This window comes from Ailuropoda melanoleuca, chromosome 18 (genome assembly GCF_002007445.2).
Source record: "Ailuropoda melanoleuca isolate Jingjing chromosome 18, ASM200744v2, whole genome shotgun sequence".
In the NCBI taxonomy this organism is placed as follows: domain Eukaryota; kingdom Metazoa; phylum Chordata; class Mammalia; order Carnivora; family Ursidae; genus Ailuropoda; species Ailuropoda melanoleuca.
In genome coordinates, this window is record NC_048235.1 from 6,777,543 (window position 1) to 6,799,192 (window position 21,650).

At 40.0% G+C, this 21,650-nt stretch overlaps 1 protein-coding gene across 2 annotated transcripts in view; it reads left to right on the forward strand.

Moving 5' to 3' along the window:
* The window catches only part of NEIL3 (nei like DNA glycosylase 3), a 46,870-nt gene that overhangs the window by 11,565 nt on the left and 13,655 nt on the right, over positions 1-21,650 (forward strand). The window contains exons 2-6 of one of the 2 annotated variants that reach the window (XM_002924741.4): positions 3,717-3,844; positions 13,337-13,471; positions 13,757-13,970; positions 16,143-16,217; positions 17,796-17,962. In XM_002924741.4, coding sequence (XP_002924787.2) covers positions 3,717-3,844; positions 13,337-13,471; positions 13,757-13,970; positions 16,143-16,217; positions 17,796-17,962 — 719 coding nt within the window. The remainder of the gene's footprint in view (positions 1-3,716; positions 3,845-13,336; positions 13,472-13,756; positions 13,971-16,142; positions 16,218-17,795; positions 17,963-21,650) is intronic. The other variant, XM_034647641.1, reaches the window with a different exon arrangement.

Here is a 21,650-nt window from a genome sequence, read left to right on the forward strand (position 1 = left end):
TCCAAGTTGCTGAGAAAACCTGCACAGCAGGTTCAAGGGGTCCAGTGTGTGCTTACAGCCCGAGGCAAGAGCGAGCACGAGCGCCAGCCCCACACAAGGCATGGGTCCCCATGGCCAGTGGGTCCTGGGGGCAGGAGACACAGACAGTGTGACTGCACACCCCCCACTTTGTGCAGAAGTGGAAGGACACTGAGCCTGCAATTCAGAAAGCTGGGGTCGTGCCCGAGAGCCATTGACACACACAGGAATGTACACTGAGCCTGGAAGAGGGAAAGATACTCCCTCCCAAGGCAATAAACTGTGAGGGCTCTTTGTCTCTAGACAGGAAATGTTCCAGGCCCAAGGCCCCTTCTTATGTAGCCAAAGCGGGTGGAAGTATGACAGACTGTATTATTGCCTTCCCAACACGCTGAAGACAGGCTGAGTTTTAGATGAACTTGTAAAACTTGGAGGATTAAAGGAGATTAAAGCACTATGGTGGCAGTGGTCACAAATCCCTCCTCGGCTAGCAAGCAGGAAAGCCACGACAGGATCTGGGGCTGTATGTATGAAATGGGATCAGATTGAACACTTAGCCTCTGCTGGGAACCCTGAGAGAAGCCAACGGACTTTGCAGGGCATGGCTAAAACCACTTCCTAGCAAACAGTATTGAGAGAGGTTAAGAGATTGGTGACATGGGAGTAGTGGGGAAAAAATGAAGGTTTTTAAAATGTCACTAGGACCTTAAATCCAAGATCCAAAAATGTATCAAACCCAATCTATGCGGAGGCAAATGCTACTCATAACGGATCTGTATCTGCTCTGTATATCACCTTTTTTCCCTAAGATTTTATGATTTGAGATAGATTGAGAGAGAGAGACGGTGCACAAGCAGGGCAGAGAGGCAGAGGGAGAAGCAGGCTCCCCACTGAGCAGGGAGCCCGATGCGGGGCTTGATCCTAGGACCGTGAGATCATGACCTGAACCGAAGGCAGACACTTAAATGACTGAGCCATCCAGGAGCCTGTATATCGTCATCTTAAAAGTGTCCTGGCTAATTTAGAAGAACTTTTTACCTACTAACTGGTTGTCATGGAAACCTGCATTGAAACCTACCCTTTTAATCTACACTTGGCTCCAAGTATATTTATGTTGCAAGGTAAAAGTCTTCTCTTAGGCTGGAAAACATCAAGCCTCCTGGTACTTCTCAATTCTAGCAGATTCATTTATGAAAACGAGGCAAATGGGCAAGTATATTTTTCCCTCCCTGAGTCCTCAAGCCTGTTGTGAGAGTGCTTATTGATCACTGCTAGGCTCTGGGGCTCAAACAAAAAAGAGGAGAGGGATCAGAGGCAGGTGTCCCAAGCACATGGTGGCCTGTGTATCTATAGCGCCTCTTGCTAGAACCTCCCACAGGTTCTTTCTGTGGTTTGAGCAGAGCTGGAAGGCTGCCATTTGTAATCCCTTCTGTGCACTTGTATTGGTCACTCCAAGCCTGTGACTGATTCCCAGTTCTTATTATGTGAAGGAGGGATGTGAAGCCGGTCCCCTGAACTTCAGGCAGTTGGGAAATTCAAGCATCTGCTGTAGCCATTGTAACCGAACGTGGGTTTAGTGGAAGAATGGTGTCTGTTCCTGCCTTAGTCCACTTGGGCTGCCATGACAAATGCCATCGCCCGGGAGGCTCACAGAGATTTATTTTCTTCCAGTTCTGGAGGCCAGAAGTCCAAGATCAAGGTTCAGGCCAGTTTGGTTTTGGTGCGAGCTGTCTTCCTGGCTTGCAGACACCACTTCCCTCTCTGTGGTGCTGCCTCTGAGCACACAAGACGGAGAGAGTGAGCTCTCTGGTCTCTTCTTATAAGGATGCTCATCCTGCTGGATCCGGGGCCCCACCCTTATGAGTTCATTAAACCTAAGGACCTCCTAAGGGCCCTATTGTCAAACACAGTCACATTGGAGATGCGAGCTTCAACATATGAATGTTGGAGCAGACAAAATTCAGTCCCTAGCCATTTTCAATCTTTGTTTTTTTGGGTTTTTAAAAAATCCCTTATCCTTCTGTTCCTTTTTTTTTTTTTTTAAGATTTTATTTATTTATTTGACAGAGAGAGGCAGCCAGCAAGAGAGGGAACAAGCAGGGGAGTGGGAGAGGAAGAACTAAATACTTTGAACTGAATACTATGATGTGTCTTTTTTTTTTTTTTTTTAGATTTTTAAAAAAATTTATTTGTTTGACAGAGAGCAAGAGAGCACAAGCTGGAGGAGCACCGAGCAGGGAGCCCGATGTGGGGCTCGACCCCAGGGCCCTGGGATCACGACCTGAGCCGAAGGCAGATGCTCAACCATCTAAGCCACCCAGGCGCGCCTACGTCTTTTAAATAAGGGCCAAGTTAGAAAACTAAAGAATACAATGGACTTAACTATTTAGACTGTAAACCAAAAGTTTGAGAATCACTGAATATCTTTCTACCCTAAGTGGAGGGGAAGTCGTGATTTGCTCCTAGACCATGTCTAAAGTTGTTTTACAATTGTTTCCCTGTCACCATCACCACTGCCTCACTGCCCCTCCCCCCCACCAAGATTTTATCCTGGATCTCCTGAGAATGCTCAGGTCCATTCGAGAAAAATGAAAGAGAGGTTAGAAGTATGTGAGGATACTCCCTTAGACTAAGAGTTAATGTGTGAGTACAATTATATGTGCCTACTGTATCTTATAGAATAGCTAGGCATGAATGATGGTGTTACATTTTTTATTATATTTTGATTGCAAATTAAAGAATATTTATAAACATATCTCAAGAATGAAAAACAATGATACAAAGAACACCAGTTCACCTACTGCCCATCGAGAAAAAGAGCCTTTCCAATATCTAAACCCAGTCCCATTCCTTTCCCTGCCTCACAGAAGGGCTCCTATTTTGTTTATAACTTCCTTGATCTTTACGGTGTTTAGTACATATATTGTAGTGCTCACAAGATATTATTTGGTTTTGCACGGTGGTGAGAGGAAGAAGTAGTGGGTTTCTCTTTCCTTTATTCTTGACATTGTGGTTTGAGGAGGGAGAGAGCTGGTCATGCATTAGATCCCGTCACGCAGGGGAGCCCCGTCTTTACCACTGATGCCCTCCACCTCACAAGACCATGAAAGCTGAAACTCTCTTTCCTTGGGGCCCGTAAATGCCTTTCTGACAAAGCCTGCCTCAGAGAGCTGCTTATCTTTGGGGTTCTCTCCCCCTTTTACTTGGTTTTCAACCTCGTATTGTTCCTTTCTGGCTTTTGAGTTCATCATTACAGGTAAAACTATTTTGTTTTCATATTTTATCCACTATTTTTTAGCTGTTTGGATCTAAATGCTCCTTCAGGGACCTTGGCTATGCTACTGCAAGTGGAAGACTCTCCTATTTTTTAGTTTTAAAACATTCACGTTATTTTTCTGTGCTTTCTTTTCGTATGTGCAGAGCTATATGGTCCTGGAAGAAACTCGTTTTGATTGTGAGCCAATTATTTTCTTTTCCACTTAATTTTTTTTTTCTGGCCTCTCTCTTTAAATGACTCCATAGTAATTTGACAAAATATATGTAAACAGCTGATTACATTACGTGACTTGCTGGAGATTCTTCTTCTCGTTGGGATGCACCTGGGCATGAAGTAATAGAAATACATTTAAGAATGAAATTATAATTTTGTTTAGAGTTTGTATGTGTGGTTACATGGGTATGTGTGTATTTTCTCCTAGGCTGCTGCACCGACTAATAATAAAGATTCCAGCCAGAATTTCCTGAGACTGTTTAGTGGATACGTTTACAGTGGTGTCCAGACTTTGGGGAAGGAGCTCTTTTTGTACTTTGGGCCGAAAGCTTTACGGTAAGATAAACCTGCACAATGCATCTCATCTCTCTGTTTAGAGATGTGTAGAAGGCTTTTCTTGCAGTTCACCCGGTGTCGCATTTAATCGTGTAGAAAGTACTCCATTTTTAAGAGAGCTCTCATATAAGAGGTTGAGATTCTATCGTGGAAAGCAATACGCAGAAGATGAATAAGTTGTGATGTCATCGTTACTTGGAGGTCTAGTCAATTTATTTCTTTTAAGAAAAACGGGTCGGCGAGCCGGGCTTCCAGGAGATGGTACAGCAACACAGCTGGGCTTGGCTCTTTGCAAATTCCTCACACGGCTCTTCTCCCAGCCCTTCTCCCCTCCTGTTTTCCCTCGTGTTTTCCCCAAGCGTTTATTGTATTAGCGACATTAGTTTCTTTATATTTATAACAGCTCCGAGTTTGGTTTCAGCCTGTCTCTAGATTTTTATAGTTTTCTGTCTTCTTTTTCTGAAGCCTTGTATGGAATTGGAAACTTATGTATAGAATTCCAGAACTCTTCCCAGAAGTTCTCAAGTTCTCCATTCTTCCACAGTCCTTATGGAAATTCATCGCTAATGTGTTGGCAATGAAGGACAAGCAATATCCTACCTTGATTGACTTAATGACAAGAATGTTGAAATGTGTGTACTCGCCGGAGCATGATCTCCTGTTCAGATTTTGCAGGAAAATGAGAAAGGCCTTTGCATTAACACGTCTACCAAATTTTTGTCTTCTCTGAGTTTAGCCTAAGGTATTGCAACCCATGAAGAATGGTAGTGTTCCCTTGAACCTCTCTTAATGTTTCTGGAATCTATTGAACAATTTCACCTTAAAGGAAAAGCCCTGTTACTAGGCCCTGTGCCTCTGACAAAAGGTGACTCATGGTCACAGAGAACTATTATGACTATATGATGGGTATTTGCTGCCTCTCATTTACCGCACGTTTCGAGACCTTCAGAGTTTATGTAATTGATTCTCCTTTGCAATGTTCTCTCTTTGTTGTCAGTGGCTGCCATCCTTGGACAGCAGCGTCACTTGGTGGGTTTTTTTCTCAGTCTGGAAATGATAACGTCAGCACATGCTTCCTGGCTCGTGCAGGAATGATCTACCGTGGGTCGCATTGTTGTGGTAGTAGATGGATGTGATGGAAACCCTTTGCTCTGAATGGAGGAGGACACAATGGCATCCATGCAAGGTGGTTGAAAACATTGATATGCTATTGATTCTCTAGTGTTACGTGCAGATTTATTTCTGTAGGATGAGAGGGAGGTTTTTATCAAGTGCTCTCCACCAGACTGATAAAAGGGGAATCATTTCTGAGTGCAGGGCTGTCAGTAAATGTTCCCTGAAGTTCTAAACAAGGGCAATCACTTCTTTAAACTAACTGAACTAGTACGTCTCTCAGTGTACACATGGGGAAAAGTGCAGTGGCTTGCTTCCTTTCAATTTCCTACAGCCCTAACGACTATCTGATATAATAATTCAGAGTCAGTGGCAGATCAGCTATTTGGATACAAACTGAGCAACCTGAAATCAACTGCATCTGCTTTCACAATTTAATAGAAGTTAAATATATATACTCCCAACCTACGCTTCTTTAGAGAATGGATGACTCTGTCACAAGAAATGTGATTGTTGTGTGAGGTTGCAGGTCTGCGAGCATGAGATAGAAATGTAGTTTTCATTCCTCGCCTCTTCTTGCTACCCACCAGGCTGGTCTGCATTTTAGAGACCGTAGAGCAGGAAACACACTTAATGCTCACTTATATTTACCCCTTATATCACAGGTTTTTACAGTTAAAATTGCCCTCGATTTTAATGCATCTTACAGGGCAGGCCACGAATCTTCCTGGGATTCATTTGTAATGGAAATAGAATGCAGACCCAGCCTTCTGTGAGAGAATCTGTCATGCAAAAGTCCACACTTCAGAGAGATATGAATTAGAGTAACTGTTTCTGTTACTAAAAGATTTATCAAAGTGCTCAAGTGATCCTAACAGTGCCATAGAATGCGAAAAATTATTTGATATGCATTTATTTTTGGAGCACAGTTGTGGTGTTATATGTGATTAATACCTGTACTCCTTCTGAATGCTCTAAAGACGTTCGTCATCTTTAACAACACAGAAGTCATTTTTAATTTTTTGGCTGTGTATGTAACAAATACTCATCAGAGAAAACTGAGACATGAGGAATAAGCAAGAATAAATTTATACATTCACAATCTCACTCCCAAATATACCATCTATTAACTGTGGATGTATATATATTGCTAGTACCCTGTGGGAATGTGTCTACCCATCTATTCACCCAGACACACCCACCCTGGAAGCTGCCACTTGCCATCAAAATGAACCCAGCTGTTACATCTTGGACTCGCATTTGAAAGATATATTTTTTTAATGAATCTCTCGTTCCAAAACACTTTGCTGTTTCCAATTTGTGATTTATACGACTCTGATGGTTTGCAATGATCATATNCCCAGCTGTTACATCTTGGACTCGCATTTGAAAGATATATTTTTTTAATGAATCTCTCGTTCCAAAACACTTCGCTGTTTCCAATTTGTGATTTATACGACTCTGATGGTTTGCAATGATCATACTCCAAAAGTATATTTGAAATATTTTACAGGCTTTGCCATTTTAGAGAAGCCTCACACATTATCAATTTTGTAATTTATTGGAGTTTAAGTGATCTGATCCTCTAAACAGCTATGCACAAGATAATGCGACAGTTCTTCGTTTGCAAAACAATCTTTAAGGAATCGATTCTACACTACTCATAAAAAGGTTTTTACAGCTTAGACATAGCTTTTGTGATCTGCCACATTACCATGTTAGAAAAATTGAAGCGTGATAAAAGTTCTAAATGAAATCAGAAAAATTGAAGCGTGATAAAAGTTCTAAATGAAATCAGATACTAGTCAGTCCTGCTATCTGTCTGCCCAACATGCTCACTTGTCTTTTAGGGACAGCATTCCTTCTGGAAACTGGTCATCTGGCCACACTGACCACACAATTCAGGTTGGCTCTAGCGCGATCTTAACCGGATCTTCTGTCTCATACATAGTCGTTTGGGTCAGTGTGGGTTCTTCCATGAGACTTCCTCTTCTGGAGGCAAGGAGGGTCATGCCCTGTAACATAGGGAAGCTGGGATATGAGGCCTTAGAATTGTGGGTGTCCGTGTTACTCAGCTCGTGAGGTGGTGGAAAATAAAACCAACGTGCACAAAACCAAATCTGAAAGGCCTTCTGGCCCCTCCTTCCATCTGTTCCTGAGACCCAGCTGCTTTCCTTCCTTTCCTGAAACTTGATCCTTCAACCCTCCTTCAGATCCTGTGAGCTACTAAGTATTCCTTAGTGCCTAAACCTGTTTGAGTTGGGTTTCTGTCACCTGCAATTTAAGAAAACTGACCATTATCAAAAGGCACAAACTTCCAGATAGGAAATAAGTAAGTCCTGGGGATGTAACGTACATCACGGGGACCACGGTGTTTCACAATACTGTGCTGCAGACCTGAAAGTTGTAAAGAGAGTAGATCTTAATTCTCATCACAAGAAAAAGTGTTTGTGGGGCGCCTGGGTGGCACAGCGGTTAAGCGTTTGCCTTTGGCTCAGGGCGTGGNAACTGACCATTATCAAAAGGCACAAACTTCCAGATAGGAAATAAGTAAGTCCTGGGGATGTAACGTACATCACGGGGACCACGGTGTTTCACAATACTGTGCTGCAGACCTGAAAGTTGTAAAGAGAGTAGATCTTAATTCTCATCACAAGAAAAAATGTTTGTAACTGTGTTCAGTGACAGATGTTGACTAGACTTATTGTGCTGGTCATTTCACAATGTCTACAAATATTGAATCGTTATGTTGTACATGTGAAACTAATGTGCTATGTCAATGTTACCTCGATTTAAATGAGAGCAGGAAGGAAGGAGGAGAGAGAGACAGAAAAAATAAGAAAACTAACCACTAAAAGTAATCTACGGGCAGAACATGAAACATCTTTAGTGTTTGAAATGGTAGATCTTGAAATTTTTATTTTCTATTTCAGTAACTATGATGCTTTCATGTGTAACTGGAGAAAATCTGGAAATCTTTACCTCTTTCATTGGCTCTCCCTTCTGCACCTGACAGCCTACATGATTACTAGTTCTGCTCTTCTTTTCTTGCTTTATTTAATAATACATATTATTTTATTGCAATTTTTTCCTTATTCTGAAAGTAATATAAAAGTCAATTATAAAACATTAAGATAGTTCCAAAAAGTCTAATGGCAAAAGTAAATACCACCTGTAATTACTATCAGAAAAAAAGGCACTTTTAACATTTTTGTAAATATCGTAGATAAAATATAGTGTATATACCATATATTCATACATAATTTACATTACACATGTATGGATCATGATATGATACTGTATATTATGATTTTTATATAAATGAGAATTTTAGTTATATTAGGCTTTTTTTTTTTACATAGTACTCACATTGTATTGGTCAATGTCAAAATATACGTTATTATTTTGCCTAATTAGTATTCCACTCTGTCATCATTTTTTAATCACTACTGATTAGCATTTTCCCCCATTTTTCACTTTAACGAATAATTCTGAAGTTAACATCCCTGAGCATTTATGTTTTACCATTTTGATGTTTTCTTAGGATAAATTCCTAGACGTGGATTTGCTGGATTTTGGTTACTAGTGCTTTCTTATATCCCTTTTGAAAGCATATAGAGATCTATCATGAGTGGAAAGCATCTGCCATTGGCTGTATGATGGAGAATGGGCCCATGCATGGCCTGCCTTGGCTCTGATTGTGTAGATTTATCACACCTCTGTGCAAGGTTATAAAAGCCTGGAAACGTGTTAGCATAAAATCCATGTGCAGCACTATGGTAATTGTGGAAGGTTAGAAACCTTATCATAGCAGATCGACCTGGCATGATATTCTCAACTGACAACTGTAATTTTAATTGTTAAGTTGATTTTAAATTATCTGTCTCATAGTTGCAACATCTGGCACATCTTTGGGTCTGGCTCTGTTGACTGCTTTTTCTCTTGACATTGAGTTCCTTTGTTGTTGTTTTTTTATCTTATTTTTTTATGTGTCATAATTATCTTGAATTCCAGATAATTGTGTTTAGAGGAACAGTAGACACTGAATTAAATAATATTTCACCTCAAAAATAGTAATGCCTCTTCTATCAGGTCATTAGGGCAGGGGATTGAGTAGTTGAGCTTGGTTCAGATTTTGTTGTGTTTGCAGTTGGCTTCAGTGCACCAGTGACATCAAACACTTCAGCAGCTCCAACTCAAGTGTGGCCTGGTGTGGCTGGGGCTGGTTCTCTGTGTTTCTGCCCTACTTTCAGCTTTTAGCAGACCCTGGGTATTCGTATCATGAGGGGATTTCTCCACACACTTCCCCTCCCCACCACCACTCTCGCCCCAGTGGTAGACTGCTGTTGCCTGTTATTCAGTGAGATGTCCATAATGGGGAAAATGGTTCTTCTAAGCCAGGTTTAATCTTAAGCCTTGTGCACATGGACCTGAGGGTTGCACTTTTCTCAGAGCTACTGACCCTTTCCTCCCCAAGGCAGTCAAATTCTTCCTTCCATGTGTGGGTGGTCTTCAGTAAAAGAGCATTTCCTTCCTATCTGTGAGTGGGAACAGATGTCTCCATGTATCACTGCAGGATTCTGTGACAGAGCTGATGCCCTGCCTCACTCCCAAAGACAGATGGCTTTTGCTCTGCTCATCCTCAGCAGCAGCGCATTTGGCCTGAGCCTGGTGGCAAAGACTTTCCTGCCCTCCCCCGTGGTCCCCTGCCTCTGTTTGTTGCCCGATGCAAGACTGACTGTTGTGCACACATGCTTTCCTGTTATTCCTTCAGGGACAGAGGGCTTTCTGTTTGCACCTCTCCCTCGGCTATAGACCAGTGTCATGCCACCAAGGGTGGCTCTGTTGGTCCCTTCCCACTACAAATCGTTCTCACGCACAACAGTGCACACCCGTGAAAAAGAGCTTACGTGTGAACCTGTGCTGTCCTTGTGTCTGGGACTCCAGGAATTCTAAACAGTCATACTAGCCACACTGAGTGTTTAGAAGTTTGTGGAAAATTTTAGCTATTTCCTTCTTACCTATTTTTATGGTAGCCGTCTCTTCTGCCTATAGTCAGCCACAGATAAAATAATTTGTGTGTCTGCCTTTCCACATGGAGGGGGAAGGGGCTTGTTATTCTTTGGAATTTAGCTCACCTGGCTGCCTGCAGCCTCTTGTCTCTGATGGGTTCAAGAGAATTTATGATTCTGTAAATAATACGACTTTTCTCTCCATGTTAGGATAGGAGCTCTATGTCCTTTTAGCTTCTGTACCCTAAGGAGATGCAGAACTCTTGGTTTCCTTTTTTTTTTTTTTTTTTTTAAGATTTTTATTTATTCATTCGACAGAGATAGAGACAGCCAGCGAGAGAGGGAACACAAGCAGGGGGAGTGGGAGAGGAAGAAGCAGGCTCATAGCGGAGGAGCCTGATGTGGGACTTGATCCCATAACGCCGGGATCACGCCCTGAGCCGAAGGCAGACGCTTAACCTGCTTAACCGCTGTGCCACCCAGGCGCCCCACCCTGTTTCCTTTTTAACATGGTTCATTCCATATTGTTTTTTAACTTTTTTCTCTGAATTTCTAGCATAAGCTTTACAATAATTATATTCAACTATTTTACAGTCATTGTTATCCTTAGGTCACTTTTGACCACTTGATAATTTTCATAAGCAGTTGCCTTATTGTAATGTATAGTTAGTCATCACTAAGATGAACCTGTGACACCACTATTATTATGCTATTTATGTTTGCTTTAGGCTGTTCTGATCCTTCTGGTCATTCTCATAGTGATAACCTGGAAACATGTGGCTGATGTTTAAAATAGTTATCAGGTCTTATTTATTGATTTGTTTTAGGAAGTTATTTCTAACTAGAGGCATTTTTTTAATATCACTTCAATGTTTACTTTGGATATAATTTATATTAGAACTTTGGTTGCAAGTGACAGAAGCCCAACTCAAATGAGTTCAGTAATTACTTCTTACAAGAATATGGGGTATCTTACCTGAAGATAAGCAGTTGGGTTTCAGGTAGAATTGGAAGCAAAGGCTAAATGCTATGAGGACTCTGCATTTTTTTGATTCTGTCCCTCACTGAATTCTGCCGTACTCATTCTTCCTGCAGACAGGCCTCTCTTGGCTTCTTTGTTGCGCATGTTGGGTGACATTTCTGTAGACAGTTCCCATGTTGGATCTCCTAGTACTAACGGGAAACTGATCTCTCTGCAGCCAAAATCTATAAATTTGTCAGGAGAAGGCAGTTGAAACCAGGTACTGGATACTGATGGATGTAGCTTGACTTGGGTGTCCATTTCTGATTCAACTGCATCAAGGGACAAGACACCAACTGAAAGTTGGGCCTAATGCCCGCTGTTGGCAGGCAGTCATGTTATTCAGAGTAAATGATCTTAGGTAACCAGTTGGGTTGGGGGTGGAAGGCATTTGAGAAGGTAAAGAGTTAGAAATAAGGATCTAATAAAATTTTCTTAAACTAGGTTGATTATAATGAGGGATCTTGAAAAGCAAACTGAACTCCTGAATGTAAATGTGATATGAGCCTATGTCCTGGTCTATAAAAGATCAATATGGCAATTGTTATAACAGTACAGATGTGACTGTGCCTAAAAATTTCCATGATACTGGTGTATTTTTGTTAGTTTAATATAAAGGGTACTTAACAATCAACCCAACATCTTTTGGTTTATTGGGGCTCAGTTAACACAACATTTTGCTATTTAATATAAATAAAATAAATAAGAATAAACTAAAAATTGTGATTTTTATGCACATTTTCTTCTAAATTGACCAGATTTAATAAGAGCAAAAAAAAAAAAAAAGCATACTTAATTTGATTCAGAGTCCTTATTGGGGCTATGCCTGCATTTCATTTGGGTCTTAACCTTTGAGATTTTTTTATGTGGATGCAGTTTCATTATAGAAAGTGATTTAGAATCCACTTTATGAGCCATGCAGCTAAAAAGATTTCAGATATGATGGCTTCTGGGCATGACAGTTGTACACCTTTCACTGGGGTTGAACCTCCGTAAGCTAAATTATGGAGTACTTACAGGCACACATTTTTCCTGTCAAGAACTATGGGGCATGTAAAATGCATTTATGATTGATAGTAGGGCACACAGAGTTTAAAACCCACATTTTTAAAGTTAGACTGGTTAACCTTGTACAATACTATAACATGGTGCTTTGGAATTAGAAGCACAGTGCAGTAACATTTGCTGCCAAAAGAGCCATATTTATTAACTCAACAAAGCTAGAAGGAGAAGGATTTGAAAGGTGGACACAGTATTTCATCTTGAGAATGATTTTTGATCTTCATCATCAGAGGTCTCATGAAACCACTTTCTCTCTCTCTCTCTTTTTTCTTTTTTTTTTTTACTGGACGTGCTAATCAATCCTATAAAAGCTGCAAAGTTATAAATTTTTCATCACTGCATTGTGGCTTTCAAGCTAACTGTAAATATTTATAAATCCCTTCTTCCCAATACATATAAAGGTAAAAGAAAACTAGAAGAATTGAAGACAATAACATTTTGACTTGTTCTCTTTTGATGCATAAGATTTTGCAAAAAATTGTTTTATTGTGTATCCCAGAGCAGGGGGAAGAAGAGTGTCTTAAACTGTAGATATCATTTTTTACTGGACGTGCTAATCAATCCTATAAAAGCTGCAAAGTTATAAATTTTTCATCACTGCATTGTGGCTTTCAAGCTAACTGTAAATATTTATAAATCCCTTCTTCCCAATACATATAAAGGTAAAAGAAAACTAGAAGAATTGAAGACAATAACATTTTGACTTGTTCTCTTTTGATGCATAAGATTTTGCAAAAAATTGTTTTATTGTGTATCCCAGAGCAGGGGGAAGAAGAGTGTCTTAAACTGTAGATATCATTTTGGAGAAGGTAAACATTTTCCATCCATGTGGCTAGAAATACAGAATTTGAATATTAGTGGCTTTGTAGAATTTATTTAAAAAAAAAAAAACTGTAGGCAATTTAAATTTAGCCTCATCTCCTCCAAAGGCTTTGACTCCGAGAGAAAGCTGAAACACTGGACTGTTCCATGAAATAAACTACTTCATCTGCCAGGAAAAGAAGAACAGGGATGTTTTCTTGGCTTATTGTCGGGCCCTGTTATTTCTCTAGGAATTTATTTTATTTGTGGTTTGAAAAACTGAATTGTTACATCTTCTAGTTTTATAAGGATACAAAGCCATAAGAGAAAAAGATATAATATTGGTTACATTTTTCGCCCCCTAAAAGTGCCTATCTTAACTAACATTTGTTTGCTTATAATCCAAAAAGTGAAATGAAGGGGGAAAAATTAGATACACAACATACTTTCTGCCACTCAAAACTGGGTTTGATGTTGTTTCAGGATTCATTTTGGAATGAAAGGCTCCATCCAGATTAATCCACTTGAGTATAAAGATAAAAATGGAGTTTCTCCTGTTTTTGAAGTACAGCTCACCGAAGATCGGATTTGTTTCTTTGACTCATCAGTAGAACTCAGGTAAAAAAGAAAAGAAAAGTACTTCAGCTGAAAAACTGCAGAGATGGATCTGCAGTTTGGTTTGAAATGTGGAGCTAGATAGATGTTTTAAAAATGGTTTATAATTGATAAAACCTCATTTTGAAAGCACTTCAGATAATCTGGTTTGTCAGGGTCTTCATTGTTTGGCTATATAACTCATACTCCAGTTAACAGAAACTGTTTCTATCAAAGCTCCTTTTAAATTACACTTTGTGAAATTATAACTAGACTTACGATTAATGTGTTTTATATTCCTTGCTACAGAAACTCCACAGAAAGCCAACAGAGAGTAAGAATGATGGAAGAATTAGATGTATGTTCCCCTAAATTTAGTTTCTCAAGAGCAGAAAGTGAAGTTAAGAAGCAGAAAGGACGGATGTTGTGTGATGTGTTGATGGACCAGAGAGTGTTGCCTGGGGTAGGGAACATCATCAAAAATGAAGCTCTCTTTGACAGTGGCCTCCACCCAGCTGTTAAAGTAGGTCATAAGTATTGTTTAAAATGATTTCTGTATTTTTAGATACTGTTGAGACATCAGCATGGAACACGTAAGTCTGTGTTGCAGTAAAACATTCCCCCCAAAGAGAGACTTCGGGGTCTTTGTTCGTGTCAGCTTCTCAACGAGGCCAACACTGACCACTCCCTTTAAAATTGCTGTGTGCATCCCCCCCTTCCACTTCCCATTCCCCGTCTTCTATAACTTGCTTTGCTTTGTATTTTCCCCATACCATTGATCACTTTCAAACATTACCTAATTTTTACTTGTTAGCTGTCTCTTCCTACTACAACACCATCTCTTATGAGGAAGGTGTCTGTTTTGTTTATTGATGGATCCAAGCTTCTAGAATGCAGTGTCTAGCACAGGGAGGGCATTCGAGAGTGACTATTGGGTGTAGGAATGAAGTAAGCTCACAACTTGCTCTTTGTACCTGGCATATTAAATTAACACTCTATGCATACTTAGGTATTCCTATGTAGAGCTACCTTGACATTAGCAAATGCTGTTTCGGGGGAATAAGCATGGCAGTTGGGTAGCGGAGACTGAGGCAGAAGGGACTAGTGGGGAGATGGAAACAAAATTTGAAGCACTTGTAAAACAGCTCTACTGGAATAGAGGGAAAACACAGACTGCTCGCTGGGGGTGGGAGTCAGGACAAGGACCGGGTTTTGTTGTATTTTCCTTGTTCTTCAACTGCAGAGACACAAACTTATTTATATAAGAAAAAAAATAGTCAAGAGGAGAGAGGTTAAAACTGTAGGAAAGAGAATGGTGGTTACCAGGGCAAAGTTGTAAGAAAAGCAGAGCGGTTAGAACCCAAAGCCAGGTAGAAGGCTACATGCATTTTAGCTTCTAAGGGAAGAACTCTGCTTTAGGGCTTTTATCTACATCCAACTGGTCTCTTTAAACGAAATCGTTTTTTACCTGAGTCCAAAAATACATTTTGATTTTCTGTAATTATTTCCTAGGTAGTTTCTGTTAAATCCAAATCAGCAAGAAATAAGTTTTCAAAGAAATCAGTTAATGATTTTTCTAGATTCGGTTCTGCTTTTTGGCTCTTGGAACAAGTTGGTTAAACTCCTGTGACATGGGAGTAATGAAACAGAATTTTAATAAGAACAAGCTTTTTGAAATGACCTAGACCTATATGGAAAATGTTTTTGGAAAAAAGAACCCAGAGTTTTCTTACTCGGAGTATTGTCATTTTCTACGATAAGCTGGGAATTTACTTTTTATCTGTCTATTCAGCAGGCAATTCATCTAGTAAAAGATCATTTGCCCATATGTCTGGGAGTTTAAAAATTAACGATGGTTCTCAAGTTTAGCTATTAACCCCCTAAAAGCACATGCGCAGTTATTGAAAAGGTACAGTTTAACATTTTACGGTGTGACTAAATATAATATATAAGATATGGTAAGAAATAGCTCAGTTTCAAAAGTGCTTATGTTTTAAACTTTAAATAAATGAAAAATATACATAATATTTTCATAATGATTTTGTTGATTCAATGATTTTAGGTTTTATAGTCACTGATAGATTAGCTTCTATTGATTATAGGTGTTTGTGTACATTCATGTACATAAGCAAGGGGAAGTCATCAGACAGGATTTTTTCTGGCATCACCATTGAAAGCACATGCCAAATGATAATTAATTCTACAAGGGTAACACTGAGATTTATGCCAGGCTGTGTCACAAAAAATTCTTCAGTAAGGGCTATTCCTGAGTTCTTCCAGGTGTTAACAAGTATTCTGATATTAATGCATGTATATAAATTCATATCTTTTTAAAGCCTGATAGTGACCTTGATGGTCCTCTATTCCTGTATTCCTGTGCAAATCCAGCGAGACTTTTCAAGGTGGCTGACACACAAGGCTGGGACTTTGAAGATGTCTGATACAGAAGAGATACTCATTTAGAATTACTCATATTTAAAATTAAAATTTATAAACAAGAATGGTATTTTTTTATCTGTAGTGTTATCACTTAAAGCCATTGTTAATGACATTAAATAGGTGTGTGAGAAATAGAGTTCTAGAAGATATGCCTATATTTTAAATCTGTGTATAGTTTTCTTAGAACTTGCAGCTGGCATTATTTTTCAACAGTAACAAATTATGAAACTGTCCTCAGTTGTTTTTCTTTTCTAAGGTTTGTCAGTTGACGGATGAACAGACCCATTACCTTGTGAAAATGATACGTGACTTCAGCATTCTTTTTTACAGGGTAAGAGCAAAAATGTTTCTACTATGTAAAATGTCAACTGTTTCCCTTGGATTGCACCAAAAATGTTAAGGCTGTTTGTAGCCATCTAGTGGTCAGTGTGTAGAGGTACAGGAAGGGAGAGGGACACGTGGGCGGCGTAATTCACTTCTAGAAATTTTGTCATAGGCCAGTCCAAACTTGTCTAACAATAATTATATTAAATTATCTTTATACTAGTTGGGGAACAACTGTGTTAGCATTTTACTTAGACTCTTGTTCTATTTTTGGACATATGAAAGTAAAATGTCGGAACTCCAGAGGGAGAGAGAGACTCAATTCTTTGGAATAAATAGACCTCAATTCAGCCAGATTTTGCCTCCTGCTATCTGTGTGGTTTAGATTATTTAGATAATTTAGGTTTAGTTTCTTCACCTGTAAAATGGGATAATAATATTTATCTATCTCCACAAATACTGTTTTGAGAATGAAGTAAGTACTTGCTAACCTGTAAATTTTAAAAGTTGTGTATATGTGTATACATGTGCATATAAAGTTCAAAAAACACATTTTCTCTTTTCAACAAAGTATCATAATATGGTTTTTTTCCTCCACAGTCCATTTTCTGTATTCAAAATTTTTATTTTTGCTATGTCCAGGAAGGCAGGTGTGATAGGAGTCTTCATTTCTTGGCCTAACCTGTTAATGAACCCCTTGCTTTACAAGTCTGCCTTGAGGATTATGACTATTTTAATATTCTGTATGCTTATTTACTCTTTCAGGGAAAGGTGATTATGGACCACTACCCATTTTTGACCCAGATTAAGTTTTGGGTATTTTAACACTTTGCTTAAATCAGTAGAAGTGGTTTGTGTAATTTTCAATTTATATATGGTGAGTCACATTTCCAGCCCTTGAGATTTTTGCAGTGCTGATAGAAACCCAAACACTATCTTTTTAGAAGCTTTAAATAATATGAGTGGAATAAAACTGTGACAGAATATCAAAATGTCTTTTGAATTAGAATGTATACCAAATGGGACATGTTCTTTGCTAGGAAGACATTTGAATTTTTGTTTTCTTTTTTAGTGAATTTGTGAGATTAAAAATGAAAAAGCATCCTTTGTCAGGTCAACAAAAAAAGATGATCTCAGGTTTTTCACTGTAGAAATAAATTTTTGGTTTTGGCTGTTGAAAAGAAAGTGAGCAGCTTTAGTGTTCTAAAAATAATCAGATTTCTAGCTAATCTAGTCTTTTTCTTATAACCGCATAATTATGTTTAATTTTAAAAAAAACTTAAAGGGATGAAAGACATTTTAAATTGTAGAACTTTTACATCCCATTTAGATAAAAAGATAATGCTATGCAAAGAACAGTTTTGAATACTAGTAAGTTATTAAATAATGGCTTAATTTTTTCACACAAATCTTGTTTGACCAATATAACTGAATCTTGTCAATACCTTTTTCTCAGATGAAAGAAAAGATTATACGGACTTATGTACAAACATGTAAATTTTCAACAAATTATTTTCAGGAATGTATTTTTGGCTCCTTAGCAACACTGTCTTATTGATAATATTATAATATTGTTTGTTTTCAGTGCCATAAAACAGGATCTGTTATCTCTAAACACTATAAGGTTTATAAGCGTCCTAACTGTTGTCAGTGCTGTTGCAAAATAACTGTGTGTCGCTTAGGAGAGAATAACAGAATGACATATTTCTGTCCTCGCTGTCAAAAAGAAAATCCTCAACATGTTGACATTCGGTGAGTTATCTAATTTAAACGTATACTATTTGCCCTAATCACTAACTCAAAGGCTATTAATAAGAACATAATTCAAAGGTATTTGAACCCTTGGAAGGAAATAGTAAATAACATCATCCAAAAACCTGGATAAGCTAAAGATGGTGTATGGTCCACTTCTGGATTCGGTAGAAAATCTCCAGCTCAGATGTTAACATCCAGCGTTTTGCTCTAATCCCGTTTGTAAAGTGATCACCAGGAGCTGTAGATATGTCAGTAATTGGAAAAATGCAACTATCTTCAAAAGTTTTTGCTTTATTTAGAAGTAATATTATAAAGCATAAGCAAGATGTCTTTACAAAATTCATGTCTTTTTGGTGAAACAGTCAACTGCTTACTAAACACATATGCGGTGATTCTCCCAGCTGCTGAGTACGTCTGTTCCAATTACGCCTTCCAGAAATAGGGAAATAACCACGGGATAGGTTCAGGGACTCACTGAGGTGGATCTTAGCTACAACTCCATTGATCACCTGACTTCCATAAGCCCCAGCTCTGACTGGTGGAGCACAGTGATGTTTTGAGTCTCTTGGAATCAGTATGTGTTTGGAGCCGGTGTCCGGTAGTTGCCAAGAGGTCTGATTACTTCCTTTTCCCCAGTGCACAGTTACCCTGATAAAAGGCCCTAGGTCCCCGGGACAAATATGAATAATATAAGGGAGTGTGTAATTATAAGCCAAAATAACCAGTACACACATGAAGCCGATTAAGTGCTGTAAGAGTTCAGGGATGTTAGAGTTTTATATATACACGCACAAAGCTGGAAAGATCTAGGAACAGTATGATTTGAAGTTTACTTTAAAAAGATAGGTAGAATTTTATCTAAGTAAATGAGAAAACAAACATTATTTATTTGGAAAGACAGAGCATGGCCACAAACCCTAACCATTCATAAGCATGGCATGTTGGAAAGATGATGGGCACCAGCGAAACCACAGGAAGGCTCCAAGTTGTTGGAGCATAAAAGCTAGTTTTACAGGTAGAATGGGATCAAATAGTAGGAATCGTTAGTCATTCTGGGAATGGCTGATGTCTTGCCGAAATTAGTAGATTAAGGACTTTTCAGTGGGTGGGAAATGATGAGACTAAACCTCAGAGGTAAAGAAACTAGTGCAGTGCGACAGTGAGAGGTCACCGGGCCTGAGGTCAAGACACTGGAAATGGAACTTAAGTTCTTTAACTTAAGGGACTTAAGGTACTTAAGTTAAAATTTTTAGAAAGTCAACAAGAATCGTGACAGATTGATATGTAGAACAATGCAAAAAGTCTCAGACTAATAGAAATGTTCACGATATGGTTCTGGGAAAGCTGGGATAGAATAGAACAGATGTACTTTGCGAAGCAACAGTGGACTGTCTGAAGAGATGTGCTTTGGGCCACATCCCAGGTGGCAGGTAATGGCTTGATGGTGGTTAAGTGAAGTATTCAAAGAGATCAGTTCACAGGGAAAGTAGAGAGGAAGGAACCAAGGTCTGAGCTTCTGGGAATATCCAGAGTAGGAGGAAAAGATTGAGCCAAGAAAGCACAGTGATGTGGTTGGGAATAGATGGCCAAGCAGGGCGGGATGCCGCTGTGGAATCTGGGGCGGGAGGCACCATTCTGAGGGATGGCCCCTGCCTTTGACGACTCAGAAATGATCTTCCAGAAAGCAGCCTCCATAGACACGCAGGGCGAAATTCATTCATTTAACCTGTATTTGTGGCTTATTCGTGGAACTCTATATTCTGGTGGGAGGAGATCTTAAAAAGAAGCTCTATGTCCCGGGATGTATAAGGTATCCGGCAACAATACATAGCGCTCTGCAGACGCGTCCCCCTCAGTGAGGGGACACATAGTGACGGGGAGGTTCATTTTTGATAGTTTGGGTGGATAAAATCTCTGAGGAGACTTTTGAAAGGGTCTGATGGCTTGTGAAGGTGGAGGAGAAGGTGACTGGAGAAGCGTGAAGAAGTCTCTGGCTTGTTTTACGGGGAGAAAGAAGGCAGGCGTGGCTGTGAGCGGAGCAGAATGAATGCGGGCGGAGGGCTGCTCGGCCGAGACAAGAAGTTTTGGTTTTATTCTGAGTATGATGAGGTGCCTTCGGAGGTTTTGAATGGGAGAGAAGTAACTGATTTATATATTGAAAGATCGCTCTGGGTAGCGTGGGGTGTATTGACTTTGAGGTAGCTGGGAAGCCGCTGGAAGGTTGTGAGCGGAGGGATACATACACTGACCTGTGTTGTATGAGGATCGTGAGGCTGCCAAGTGGAAAAGTGACTATAGTGTGACCAGAGTGAAGGGATGGTGTCTGGGTGCCCTCAACAGTAGTGCCCGTGATAAATGATGGCAACTTGTGGGGGATAAAAAATGGCTGAATTTAGGGGTTTTTTGGAAGTCGAGGTAGGGCTGTTAAGGGCTGAAACTTACACAATTTAGGGGCCTTCTTTGTGAAAAAAAATTTATAAGTATGAATGCTGAGTTTGGTCCTACTATGAATATTTAGAATAAGAAACAACAAATTATAATTTATAAACACCACAAACATGAGGCAAATAAGAAACCCTTATTAGCCGCAAGCCACAACTGTGTCATCACTTTCTTCCATGTTTTGGCCTCACACTTCTTGCCTTTGCTGGGGGATGCATGTGTCGAATGGCCTTGCAGCCTGGGTCATAAAGGCCCTTGAGCAAAGAATGGGGCAGACCTTTTCAGGTCCTTCTCCTGAAAGTAAAGACAGTCCAGCTGCTCCTGATGCCACCAGGGCACCTGGTCCCTGGCACTGAGCAGATGCAAGATGTGCTAGCGGTACATGGACCTCGGCTGGCAGAACCCCAGGACTGACGCCCCCCCCCCCCCCCCCCCCCCCGCAGTGCTCTCAGCTCCATCACGTGGCTGGAGTTACTGCTTGCGTTCTCCATGCTCCCCGTGCTGGGCCACGGAGAGCACACCGAGCTGTGGAAGTTTCAGCAGCTTCAGGCAGTTTGCCTCTGGAGCAAAGCGGACAGGATTTGCTGGTGAACTGGATGTGGGATGTTCTGAGGGTAAGAAGGTTTTGGCCTCCCAGGTTTTTGGCCTGATCAGTGCAGTTACATGGTGATGCCATGCACTGAGATGAGACAAACTAGCAGAGTTGCAAGGTGAGGGGGTGTAGGGGGTGGGGTGATCATGAATTTTATTTGCACTACTTTCCCGTGGTTGCCATGACAAATGACCACAAGCTTGGTTGCTTAAAGCAGCAGAAAGTTACTCTCAAAGTTTTGGAGGCCAGAAGCTCAACATCAGCTTCATGGGGCCAGAGGTGTAGGGCAGGCCTGTGCTCCCTCCAGAGGCTCTAGAGGACAATCCGTTGCCTTTTCCAGCCTCTGGTGGTGACTGGGGCTCCTTTCTTTGTGGTTTGCCTCACTCCAGTCTCTGCCTCTGTGGTCACATTGCCTTCTCTTGCAGGGGTATCCAATCTCCCTCTGCCTCTCTCTTACAAGGACACTGGGGTTTGGCTTAAGGGACCACCCAGATGATCCAGGGTATTCTCCCAATGTCAGGATTTTTAATTATATCTGCAAACGTCCTCTTTCTTTGTAAAGTAACATTTACAGGTTCCTGGTATTATGACCCATTATCTTTGGGAGACCATTACTTAGTCCACCACAGATGTATATTAACTTTGAGATTC